The sequence below is a fragment of the Pseudopodoces humilis genome, chromosome 6 (assembly GCF_049639895.1).
Source record: "Pseudopodoces humilis isolate 2021_Gansu_Grassland_sample_001 chromosome 6, ASM4963989v1, whole genome shotgun sequence".
Lineage (NCBI taxonomy): Eukaryota > Metazoa > Chordata > Aves > Passeriformes > Paridae > Pseudopodoces > Pseudopodoces humilis.
This window is the reverse complement of record NC_142205.1, coordinates 70,301,075-70,314,888: the sequence shown is the minus strand read 5'-3', so window position 1 is coordinate 70,314,888 and position 13,814 is coordinate 70,301,075. Positions and strand designations below refer to the sequence as shown.

The window sequence follows — 13,814 nt, the reverse complement described above, 5'->3', positions numbered from 1 at the left end:
CAAATGGATTATTTCTGCATTGATCCACCAACAGTGTGGGTTATGAAGAACCTGTAAAGTTTAGGAAGAACTTGTGGCTCCTAGAAGCCCCTTGGCCATCAGTGCCTTAAGTACTAGATATAGGAAATGCTTAATTTTCCACATGATGACCAACAGTAGTTGATTTTCATCAGAAACACTCTAGAATAAAAAAAAAAATATCCTTGAAAGGAATTCTAGGAATTTAGTACTTGAGCCCTTTGCAACAGACTTGGCTAAAGACAGAAGGAAAACACTAATATATTGCAAATCACACATCACTCACTGCATTTCTCCTTCAACACCAATCCCCATCAAGTTACACCAACAGCAGAACGAATTCTGTCCACGACTGCATCCTGTGTTCTTCAACACTAGAACTGAGCAAACACGGACTTCCTTCCCAGGAACAAAAATTTGATCATATCCCAGTTATCAAAGGGACAAAATACCACAGGAAAACTGGACACAACCCTACCACTGGATCAACAAACCTATTAAGTCAGCCCACTGACTGACAAGAACACGCAACGCCACAACCACCACCACAAGGATTAAATTTGGCTTTGTGTAGGCAGCAATTTTCCCCATTCTATGATAATTCCAATTTTTCCCATCCTGCATTAGGACAAACACAAAGCCCTGTTTTTTTTTTTAAAGTGTGCAACTGATTTTTTTTTTTAAAAAAAAAGGTACTGCTGAAAATTAGAGAAAGTCCTACTCAGCTTCGTGGCTAGGACACCCTCCTAGAATACAGAAGATCCAGCTGAAGGCTGTATGCGAGAAGAGCCGCTCTCTGTCTCTCCCAATACATACATCAAACTCATCTAGCTCAATTAATATTTAATTATCCACACAAAAGGGATCAGCTTCCACAGAACAGATAGAGGGCATATTGGCTGGTGCAATGCAGCTTTGTTCAGCAAAAGTAGTTCAGGACCTGAAAACAGGCTACATTACTTGGGATTTTGGAGCTCTTGCACATGGCACTGTTGTCTCTCTTCCCAAAATAAATTGTGCCTACCTAGTCAAAACACAGAGGAATTCGACCTGGAATTCTTGTACTCTTGGCTATTCCAGGGTGTATCTCCCTTATCAAGAAAGTTACCAATTTTGAGATTTTCAGAAAATAATTTGTAGAATTCTTCAAGAAGTAGCAAAGGCAGGATCTGTATTTCCTTATGAAGTCACCTAAAGGTGGAGATTGGTGAGAGCTTATCTAAAACCATACCTGAGCCAGCAACATCTAGTGCATCCAAACTCAGGGACTAACAATATTTTCACTTAATATTTGTCAACAGAAAATGCCCCATTAATATTTTCTAGTTGTAAAAGACTGATAGTTGTAAAAGAAGATACTCAAGCATTTATTATGCTTTTGAAAAGTGAAGATGAATCAGCTGTTGGAAGACTCTGAATATGGAAACTCAATATAAGAGGTGCTTTCCAAGCATTCATTTGGCAGTTGTTGCAACCTTGAAAGGCTGTGGGCTACTTTACTTGGAAAACAATGGGGAAAAAAAGAAAGCAGAAATACAGAGATGAAAAAAGAAGCAATCCAAACACCACTTTGACTCCTTAGACCTTCAAAACCTCTCCCCTAGTATGATATTGTTTCCAAATAACGTAACAGTCCAATTAAAATGTTTGCTATGCACTTAATTTTTTGATTTTTGCTTCTTTTTATGGATTTCCATACCCCAACAAATAAACCTTTCAAGTTCAGAGCTGAGACAAATCAGATATCTTCTTTCCTACTAGGTTCTGCTTAAATATAAGGCCGAGATGCTATATAAAATCCCCCACTGTGTGGAGATCCAGGCAATATTCCAAGCACAATGGGGTGGAGTGAGGGTGTTTTTGTTCAAATTCTCATTTAGGCTGGATTCTCTCATCCCCTTGTGGTTATAGGTACAGAATCTTCCTTCTGTGATAAAAAGGGGCCTAAAAGTGTCACCTATTGCAAAAGAGCTCATCCTCGTCGGGTCCAAGCCCATGCAGAAGTCCCGGAACACGTGTCTGCGTGTTATTACAATCTGTAACAATTTGTCTCGCCCGTGTACAGGGTTGGTTAAAATGCAAATTCTATGCAAAAATGAAGGACTGAAGAATTCATCAGTGAATGCTGCGTATGGTTTAAATAATTCTTCTTCATCCTGTAAGCAGTCCGCCACATTTCAGTGGGGTAACTCAGGTTATAGCAATTGACATAAAAGAAGGGGAGGGGAAAATAAGTGCAAACCCACTTATGTCATAATTATGCAGCACCACAGGCATCTCTCCTCCTAAAGGGGAGAGAAAGGCCAAACAGAAATAAATAGCTGCCTGCAATTAAAGCCATTAAAAAGAGATTACCTCAAGCAGGGGGGCTGAAGCAGCGGGCACGGCAGGCTATACCTTGAAAATCAACCATTTGTGACAGAAAGACCGGACACGGAGAAAGTGCCCTGGGAACTGGGTGTGGCTGGACAAATTCACGTTTTCCCCCAGTTATTTGTCATTAGCATCACCGAATTACCACGGATGGTACAATAGCCAGCAACGGATCTCCCTATGACTCTTTAAAATATGACCTTAAGAAACATCTCCAGAAAAATAAACCAAAGGTTTATAAACCTCCATCTCTGTAGCTTGAAGGAAAAGGGATGTGTGGCGGCACATGAGCCAATACCATCTTCTGTCAAAACAAACCACCAGCTCTCTTAAGGGCAGGGGAGGGAAACCTGTGCTGAGCAACATCCACTGCCAAATGACACCAACTTCAAGGGAACAAAAAACACAGAAAACCGCCTCTGCTCAGCCATCCGGCTCGGTTATCACAACGCTATCGATTCCGCATAGAAACAGATGGGGAGAGACCCCTTGCTGCCGGGGGCAGGGCAGGAGCATCCCCCCGGGCTCCGCGACCCCAAGCACCGCTCCCCGCCCGGCTCGGCTGCTGGTCCCGATCCCGGTCCCGATCCCGGTCCCACCTTCTTGGGTCTCTTCCTCCGCTGGCTGCCGCCGTTGCACTTCTCGCCGCCGTCGCTCTTCTGGGCCGCCTCCTCGTTCATCCTAGCGAGCGGCAGTGCCGGCTCCGTGCCGTGCCATGCAGGCTCCGCGCCCAGCCCCAGCCGAGGGTGGCACCGCCGGGGCAGGGCCGGGGGCGGGCACAGCGACAGCGGCGGCGTTGCCGTGGTGGCGGCGGCGGGGCGGGGACGGGCGGGGACGGCGCGCCCGGGCAGGAGGTGATGCTCCGGGGGAAGAAATGCTGTTGGAATCACACAGTGGTTGGGGTTGGAAGACTCTTAAAGCTCATCTCCGAGTAGTTCCAGCCCCCTGCCATGGGCAGGGACACGCTCCGCTAGATGAGGTTGCTCCGAGCAGCCCGTCCCGTCCAGCCTGGCCTGGGACGCTTCCAGGGATGGGGCAGGTCTGTGGTACGAGATGCTGCTCTCACACCTTCCTTGTGCCCAAACCCACTCACATGAGCGAGGTATTCGGCCACAAATGTAACATGCAAGAGATGATTCACTGTCACTACCAAAGCAGACAATGGCAGCATGATTGGCACAGCACAAGGCGTTAGTTTGTACTGCTAAAAGAAATCACCTCCTCCTTAGGTTGGAAGAACAACACAGCAACATTCACATGTAAATGTATTCTTCTATTTCTTCTGATGAACACTTGAAAAAGAAAAAAAATTACGCTGTTCCACTTCCAACTGAAAAAAAAAAAAAAAAACCAGCCAAGTAAAGTTGCCCTCCTTGTCAAACAGCAGCGAAGGCTTGGGAACAAAAGAACAAACTCCCTTTAACTGCTTGCTCAGCAGAGGAGAGGCTGGAGAAAGTGGAAAGGACCCAGTGAGGCATGAACTCACTCTCCCACAATCGCGCTGTCTGCCAACACAACGAACATCTGCAGCAGAGCAACAATGTGAGCAGTGTAACAATCTCAACATCTTTTTTTTTTCCTGACTTTAAGAGCCACTTCTTTGTTACTGCGAGCAGTAGTAAATTCTAGACTAAAATGAGAAAACTCATGTAGAAGTAAGGGTGGCTACAGATCTTGAAGGAGGCGGGTGCTATACAACACTGCATCTGTTATCCCATAATTAGAGCTGCAATCACAGTCACAGCAAGGATTTTGGGGAAGACACACAACAGTCATTTGTTATCAGCGTCAGACATCCACGGAATTCATTTGGGAAACCTGTGGAGAAGCAGCTATTCTTTTAATTTACAAACACAGATGCTGGTTTTAAAAAGAGATGTCATCTTCCATTTCTCATTTTAGAAATTTTTAAATTTTGCACAAATTCATCGCCCTGCCCAGCCCTTTCTCACACCAAACTAAGCCATTTACAATCTTTGTGAGACATCTGAAACACTAATTTGCCTGACAACGAAACACTAAATTACTTTGTCCCTCCATATTAACACCTAAGAGTTTCTGGGATTCTACTGTACTTCTGCATTAAAATTACCAGCCAATTGTTTATTCCCAATAAGTATTCTTGGGTTAAGCACATAGCTGAGGTATGTGGGGATTATGTACTGGGTGTTTTCTTCTTACCATGTTTCCTGCACTATTAAAGAAATTAAATCACGGATATTTCTGTGTAAAGATGAAGTAAACTTCAATCACACATGATGGTTCTCATAACTAACGATCATGTGTAATGGTTCTGAAAACCTGAAGATCCTGTGATACTGCAGTGATGTAAAGAGGATGAAGAATAAATTATCTCACTCTGTCAAATCCATCACTTGTCCCTCTGTCCCTAGAGATGAGCATTTTTATTATATTTTTAATTCTATATTTACTTTTAGTCTTTAAGCTGAAAAAAACAAGGAAGCAGGTTTGCTGGAGACTTCCATGATAGCCAGGAAATGAGCAGCTTTTCCGGAGAGACTTAAATGATGGAAGGTTTGATGCCTGCTGAAAGCAAGAATTCTCTGGGAGTCACTGTGAGTAGGAAAAGGGCAGCACCCCAGAGAGGCAGCCAGTGCTAAGTGCAGGCTGGAAGGTGTGAGGGAGGAGTGAGACAGAAACACACAGTTGGAGCATTTCCAATTTCCATCCACATTTCTCACCTCACCTTCCCCTTTTTCTCCTTCAGTGCACGGGAGTTGCACTGTCACACAACTCCCCGGCGAATCAAGGGTACAGCGTAACAGTGTCTGCAAACAAAATACTGCAAAAGCCTGTTGTCACAAGTATTCCAGTACAAAACCACCCCAAATTCACAGGTACAAGTTTGCTGAAGGATGACCACCTCATTATCCTGAACTGCTCTTAGCTCCTCTCCCCAAATCCTGGGCATTCACCTTTGGCAGTGCAGCTTTACGTGCAGTCAAAGAAAACAAACGCTCTCACTCTGTTAACAACACATCAGTACTCTTCATTTCCCATGATCCCAAAATCCAGCATGAAGCCAAACAAACCTAGCCAGCCAGGGAATCACAGCTGGTGTCAACTGACAACAGATCTAATAACAGCACAAAATTAGCCCTAAGAACCACACAAGCTGCCTCAGAAATTCCCAAACAGCCAAGGAAGGCCTAAATAGTCAGAAATGCTGGAGGCATTCATACTCATTTAAAGCAGTTAGGGAAAAAAAACATTATAGCATGCATATTCCATTTCCTTCACAAAAAATATTAGCTGAGAAAAAAAAATATGTTGACATGAACTTACTTTCTGCGTTATTCTCTGTGCTGGAAGTTTTAACTTGCTTGAAACAGGGCTGCAGCCACACACCTGATCAGCCCTGGGCAGTTTACAAAGGGGATATCAGATCTCCAAAGCCTATTTATGAACCTGCAGAACCAGGAGCAATGGCTGGTGATTTATGATGGACAATTCCCATGAATGAGGGTTTAGGTGAGCAGGTGGATTAGTGTGTGGAGACTTCCCACGGATATATCCCATGGGTTATGTTGTTTCCAGGCTGTATTCATTACACCTAAGTCCAGCTGCTTAGCTCGCCTTAATCCACCCCACATGTGAGCCCCAGCCTCATGTAACAGCCTGTCAGGTTAACAACCTCCCTTCAGACAGCTTTGATCAAGGGCATTTCACCCTGGTTTAAATTTACTTTACCAAGCTGAAAAGCAATGATGCAAAAGTGTGAAGCAGCTTCTGAAAGTCCTTCAGCAGCGTGCTGGTCATTCTCTCTGAAGCACTGCCAGAAGCTTCCTGCAGTACATCAGCATTCAGGGCAGAGGTACTGCAGGAATCCCTTAAACTTTCCAAGTGTGGTCAGTCAGAGGGGCTTCCTTGCTGAGTTTTGCTGGAGTGTTTTCCAGACCCAGGACCCTCGCTCCCAAATTCATTCCTATTGTCATGTAAACCCAAGGCAAAGCAGAGTGTCCTTGTTCCAGCTGTAGGCAGATGGCTCCAGCCTGCACCAAGTAGTGTGGTGGTGCAGCTGGGTCACCGCTGCTGTGCAAGATAGCAGGCTTATCACTACCTCAGGCATGTCTACACCATCAGTCTGACACAGGACTTCCCAGAGTCATTCCTTCTATCAGCATTCTAGGCGGCTTCAGCAATTAAAACTTTCATCCTACAAGACCAGCTCCATTCCCTCTGAATTTAACAGCAGCAGATGCATTAAGATGTTTATTGTAATGGTCAGAATTTACACAATCAAAATTAGAACTTTATATTCTACTCAAACTACATCTTCTTTCTACATCCTGACCTTACTTCATATTCTGCACCTGCATTACATACATATTAAAAAAAAAAAATAAAAAAATTGAAACAATGTTGTCAGCAAGTCAGAACACTCCCACATTCACATTTTGGAAACTCAAGACCAGGGGTATCTTATCAGTGTGTCAAATACAAATGGTAGAGAGGGAAGATCAAGACAGGCTCATCTCAGTGGTACCCAGCAACAGACACAAATTGAAATGCAAATAAATAAACACTTTAAAAGTAAAGAAACATATTACCTACCTAGACTATGAATTCTTAATTCTTAGAGATACTAAACACTTTACGAGGCACAGTCCTGAGCAACATGCCCTGGCTGACCCTGAGCCAAGACAAGGATTGGACAATGATCTCCAGAGACCCATCTCCAATTGGCCTTGGTCCTAAAAGCAAACCCTCTGCATTTGTCACATAACAGTGGTTGTTAAAAGCATTAAAATACTCTGCTATTCCAGCTGAGTAATTGCAAATACTGTCATTGTTAAAACGGTGACACCTATATTCTCTCAGTCGCTTCAATGCTTATAATAAAACCTCCTCTAAATACCATGTGTGCCAAGTGCTCTGTGTCTACTCAGCAGTGCACCACAGATAATCATGTGGGATTTTATCGACCCACCACTACAGGAGTTTCTGCTGCTTACCTTGAGCTGAACCTCAGCTTCCATCTGGCCCTCTCTGATAAGAGAGCAACAACAGAGCAAAGCATCAGAGGGTGAAAAAGCTGCCTATGGTTTACAACTGAGTCATTAAACCAAGCTGTAATAGCAAAGAGATAAATTATGCATTTAATTTTATTTAAAAATCTGAACAATTATTTTTGTGATCATGAAGTAAAATAACACTTATCACTCAAATAAGCATTCTTACATTCTGTTAAGCAAGTGCTCCTTATTTATTTCCCCCTCAACATATAAAGGACAGACACAAATTACTAATGAGCAGGTTCCTCCAATTGCCTATCACAGCTTTCCATTAAAAATCACAGAATTCTCGCAGACCATCTCGTTCCAAACGCCCTGTCTTGGGCAGAGACACCTTCCACTAGATCAGGTTGCTCCAAGCTCCATCCAATCTGGCCTTGGACATTTGCAGAGCAACTACAGCTTCTCTTGGCAACCTCCTGAGCCAGAGCCTCACCATCCTCAGATGGAACAAGTTCTTACTAATACCCAATCTAATCCTGCACACTGTCAGGTTGAAGTCATTTTCCCTTATCCTTGTAGAAAAACTGTTTAAGAAGTACTGGAATGCTACAGAGTTTGACTCTAAAACACAAAGTGATCTTTCTTTAATCTGGATTTCTGTTACACAGCCATGATTAACTTGGTATTTAATCATCTCAAGAAAAAAGGACGGCCAAAAAATGCGCAGTTTCCAGGAAGCACATCTGATATGCCCTGCCATTGTTTCAACAAATCACATTTGAAAATAAAAACCAGTAAAAACACAATAAATGAGGTATGCCAGCTCCATTTTACTCCTTATTTCTGCGGAAAACTCTTCAGCACCTGTGCCTTGGACGGCAGGAGGAGCTGAGCCTCTCTTCCTGTGCCAGGTTGGAGAGGGTCTCTGGGGACAGACCCTTGACACCTGCACAGCACAGACACCTCACGTCACTGGTTTCCACACAGCACAAAGAGAGTAAATATTTCTGTGGCAAATACACTTGGGTGACTCACTTCCTCGGAGGAGTATCTGTTGCTGGTAGCAACCTCAAAACAAAGAGGATGTCTCTGCATCCTTGTGTAAAGAACAATAGGTAGTAGTACCCTGTCATCATCAGTCACGTACGACACAGTTGACAATGTACAGTGATACTGAAAGTGAGGATTACACAAAAGGTTCTTCATTCAAAGGTAAATATTTCCAAATCATGAAAATTTAACAACTGAGTTGGATACTGTTAACAACTTGTATACGTGTTTAAAATACATATATTTAATCCACTTGGCTGTATTCCTTGTTGCTTCTGTCCTCTAGAAAAGCATCATTCCATGAAAGCGGCAAGGAAGTATCAATATTTAACATCTTTTAGCAGGATTCTCAACAGCCTTTAAACACTGATGAGTCAAGTCAGCAGTGCCATATGCTGGAAGGAATCACAGGCTACCTATCCAAATATCCAATAAAAAATTAAGTAATGCAGAATGCAAATTGACATTCTTTCCTTTCTAGAAAGAGTATCCTCTATTTTTTTTTTTCTCATTATTGAAGCCAAGCCACTACACTAACTAGACACAGGGAGTAGATGTGAAAACATTAACTTTAAAACAACGGGTTATTTTAATGAAACACTGGCTTTGTCCCTCAATAATACCTGTGAGTTTCTGGGATTCTACTTTACTTCTGCATCAAAACTATCAGCCAAGTTCTGCAGAGACGGGGTTGCCTGCCTAGCTCGAAGTGCTCCACAAAACACGTACACAGCAACCAGTGCTCCACAAACCAGTAGTCAAAACGTAGATTTAAAACACGCTGGACCAGGGAGAAGAAATCCCTGCCCTCAGTCGTGGCGTGCTGTAGATCAAACAAATTAAAATCCGTGAACCGAACGCACCATTTTCTGCCCAGTGGGAGCTGCAAATTGATCGTTTGCATTACCCATCCATCTGGGAGTCAGGATTGCGGGGATGTGACCTCACGTAACACCTCTGTTGAGAAGACATCCAGCTTGAGCAAGAAAAAAGGCTCTTAAGTCCCCTGCAATTATCATGCTGGTCACATGCTCCATGGCGATTGCTATAGTAACCAGACACTTGCCATGGAGACTTTCTAGCCCAAAGCATTCTTCTCTTATGCCTTCAATTATTTTTCTTCTGATAACTGTTAATTTACGTTTTATTTTGGAGTAAAGGAATTGACATTTTTTTCTTGTGTTCATCCAGCAAAGGAAAGACTAGCAGAAATTAGTTACAATAGAAAGGAAAATTGCAATAGAGCTTTGTGCCGTGGGTTAATAAAATACCGTATTTGTATAATTTAGCATACACAAACTACGAGAGAAATGTGTCACATTTTCAGCAGAATGTAACAAAACTAAGAACCCATTTTCCCCCCCCCCCAGGTACTCAAATGAGCATTTAAGGCTGCCATTACTATAGGCTGTTAGTCATGATTGCTGTATAGAACCTTCTCTCACTAGGTACCATTTTCCTTTTCCTGTAAAATATTCTGAATCAAATTTCCATCTCTTGAATTTATGGTTTTTGATACTGTCTCAAGAGGAAATTGAAATGCTCATCTAAAAGAGTTTAGCTATTTACATGCACATGTTTTGGATCAAAAAACACTAAGAGGGTAGCAGGCTTGCCAACACTGCTGGCAAGAAGAACCAGCAGGACTGAATCAGAATGGTACTGGTGGTACAGGATGGGCCAGAAATTACCTGGAGGTTTTAAAAATGGAGATGGACACAAGAGTCAGTGCTTCCTAAAGCTAATATTTCCCAAAACCAGGGAGGAAAAGGTCAAGAGGATCAGATGGTTGTCTACTGTTCCAGAAGCAAGGAAAACTAAGTAGCAAAGGTACCCTGGTAACTTTAGTTCTTCCTGTATTGATGCTTTATATACTCTAATCATATAATTTCAGATCTATTACTTCACCAGAGCCACCTGGCTCTCAGGGCCGAGATGGCCACACTGAGGGATCCACAGGAGATTCAGAGCAAGGGCATCTGGTGTCTGATTTGCAGGCAGATTCAAAGAAATTGGAATACATAGTGTAGGACAAGGAACGGGGTATTGTTTTCACAGCCAGAGCAACCCATCAGCACAGCAGATAACAGCACCCATGCTGCTCCATCTGTCCCCTCCTCATGCTTCATACGAGACAGGTGCTTAAAAACAAGCTGTTCACAGAAAGTTTGTCATTTTGTGGATGCTCCTCATTCGCCTTGTGATCTTTTCCTCCAAGGGTTAAAAAGTCTTAGGCACAACTACAGTCAAAAGGACGGTTTCTACCTAGGATCAATGAGAAGAAATACACTAACTTGGGAAAAAAAAAATAATTCTATTTTCCTCTACTAAGGATCCAAACACTCAAAACTTTTGAGTATCTATCTCCCTGTCTTTCAGCAGTCCATCCACTGAACAGGAATAATTGTGTCACTTCACTTAACAGAAACATAATGAAGATGAATTAATTATTTTCCACACACCGGACAGCGCTTTGATAAGCACGATAGATGAGCCCCAAGGGACTAATAATTCTGTCTTCAAAGGGATGTTTAAACAACATGTTCTAAATAAGGCCTGGGGCCACAAATCGAGCAACGAGTGGGCAACAAGCTACGGAATAGCTGTTCATTAAATGTGTATCATTAGTTTGCTCATTGAATGCAGCAGGAGATGGTGGAAAAAGTATTAGGGGCATGTGTAATTGAAGCCTGTATGGTGATGTTGGGACGTGACTGGGTCAAACAGAGGTTGTAAAAGCCTCTCCTAACTCTGCCCTCTCCATTAATTCCTTCCAGTGCAGCTCTGATGTGTGTGTGTATATGTTCATATATACAGTGAGTAAGGACTCAAATATGAGATAGGATGAGAGAGTGAGATTTCCTGATTTGATAGCTCCTGCCATTTCAGCCATCTCATCTCTTCGGTATCAAATGTCAAATCCATCATTAGAGAATTGTTCAAAACAGGAAAACGCTTGCAAGAATTACTTCAGAAGCAAAAGGAAAGGTTAATTAACTGAAAATATATATTCCACAGGCAAAACAAATCACAAGCCCTTCTAATCCACCACTGACACCAGCTCCTTTGGGTGTTAGCAAACATCACCAGAGCCAATCCCTGACACTCCAGGAGAGGCTCTGAAGCTGTTGTGTCCAACTGCTCCATACACCAACCCCATCAGGGACATAACCAAATGCATCTCACTCCAAACTGATTTTGAGAAGGCCAGAGAGGAGGATGAGCACAAAACTCAGCAGCAGTTTGAGTCCACCCACAAGACAAAGAAATGATTCATGCAGTGGCCACTTACAGCACAGAGCTCTGCACAGCAGTGGGGACCTTGGGCTAAGTCACGACCTCCTTGAAGATTTTACTGCTCTTCACGAGGTTTTAGTTTCTATCATTATTGCCATTACATGACAGATTCCTTCAAGCTGTTCCACAAGCCTGTTTCCTCAGCCCCAATGAGTAATCATAAAGTACTGCGACCTTGAATGATACCTGCCCCCTAAAAAGCTTCAGATTCTATGCCTCACTATACTGCTGTCTCCTGTACCCCATTTTTTCCTGCCACAATGTTCCATTTTCAAGTGTCATAGTCAACTATCTGGGACAGTTCTTTGCCTTGAGTGAAAAAACACTTCCTCCAACTTCCAGAGAAAAACTATGTGTCTATATATTTAGCAACAAAAACTGGAGTAACGTTTAACAAAGAATTTGTTCTTCCCTTACTGTAGAACACCACTTGGGCTCGACAAGCTGGCATTCTTCTACTGAAAACCCATCTTGTTAGAAAATACTCTCTTTGGAACAGCACCAATACGTACTTAATGAAATACACATTTGAAAAAAAGGAAGTGAAAAATATTTTTGAAATAACCACTTTCACGATATTAGAAAAAAATAGGAGTTATAAGATGGATTCTTTGTGTTCAGACAAGACTTGGTGCACAGAGCTGTTTAGGTCCGCAGTGCTGGACTGAAGACAAACTCGGGCCCAGGCTGTGCTGGGATTTTTTGCCAATGTGCCTTGGTCATCCAAGGTCAACAAGAGATCCCACCCAGTCCTGAGGCTGCTCTGAGCTACTCTGGCAAATGGCACAGGAGAAACTCAGTTTCAGCTGACCCTTCTGCTGTGTCCTCAGCCAAACACTATGTTGGGTGATCTTTTAATTCGGTGAAGCATTTAATCACATCTGTATCACGATGATCTTAAAATGCATGCTGAAGGGGGTAATTATAAAATAACCTCCCACAGCAGCCTGTAAGTTCACCTGTCCTGCAAATTACAGTGTAAAACAACAGCACATAATTTCTCTGTCGTTTCTTACCTTGATTGAATCATCTTTAAACCATAAATGTTTTTAGGTCAGAATTCTTAGACAGCATGAAACAAATGCTGCTCCTGCTTTCCAAGTTGCACTGGACAGGCAGAACTTACCCAAGACATATAACAATTTACAAGTAAATTGTACTTAATAATCAAACCAATGATAAGTCCTAAATAAAAACATCAGCTTAACGTCAGAGCATGCTGCCCAATAGTGAGCTCCATTCTGGAAACACACTGGAGAGACCATCTCTTATGGCTGACTCCTCCTCCAACAAAAATTATTCCATGTACCAGCCTGGCTCTCTCAGATTCACCTTAAGAAGGTGACACTGCTCTTACCATGTGGCAATTAGCACTCCCACGGTGAGTAACAGGATGAATCATTCTAACAAAAGCAAAAACCCCCAATTTTTTCAAGGGAAATGGCTGCACTGTCTATTCTTCTGCTTTTCACACATCGTACTGCGAACAGCCCTGGCACATTAGATCTCAGAATCCCATTGATGTTTACAGAACCCTAAGCCAAAGTGTATAAAGCCATGAATGCCTTTCTTTTTAACTCCCCGTCTCAATAGGAAACTCTGACAATGAAGAGCAAGGACAGTCTCTAGATGATTGTTTACTCCAGATCCAAGCCTGGGGGTGGTGTGGGACCCCCTGGCTTTGGGAGACAGCAGTGTCTGGAGCCACCACCCACATCAACCAGAGATGATTTTTCACATGATCTTCCTCAATAAATGCTCTTCCCAAAAGCTGTGTTGGTGTCATTGCTGCCCACACAGGTACTTGAGGTGACCTAACTCACTCTATCTGATCATTTCAGCTACTGGGAGAAATATTCTCCCTCTTGTGTGAAATACAAAGGGGGATCAGAGGGAAGAGAGACACCTCTGCTGTGCACAAGGAGCTCACTTCAGAAAATAGTAATCATTTTAAGAAGAATACAAATACAATGCTGGAGAAAAGTTCATCTGGAAGATGAAGGTCATCTAGAAGATGTGTTCAGGATGTAGGATAAATTTGCCCATAAGGATAAAGCTCACAATTGATGTGGTTTGAGACAACTGCTCTGGGAAATG

General features: G+C 42.8%; 1 protein-coding gene across 6 annotated transcripts in view; it reads right to left on the bottom strand.

Moving 5' to 3' along the window:
* Positions 1–13,814, bottom strand: part of ANK2 (ankyrin 2) — a 274,114-nt gene that overhangs the window by 177,798 nt on the left and 82,502 nt on the right. For 3 of the 6 annotated variants that reach the window (XM_088055993.1, XM_088056001.1, XM_088056004.1), the window contains exon 1: positions 2,991–3,122. The exons of the other annotated variants lie outside the window; for them this stretch is intronic. In XM_088055993.1, coding sequence (XP_087912119.1) covers positions 2,991–3,071 — 81 coding nt within the window. In that variant the 5' untranslated portion in view covers positions 3,072–3,122. Of the gene's footprint in view, positions 1–2,990; positions 3,123–13,814 lie in introns of those variants that run through there. 6 annotated transcript variants of the gene reach the window in all.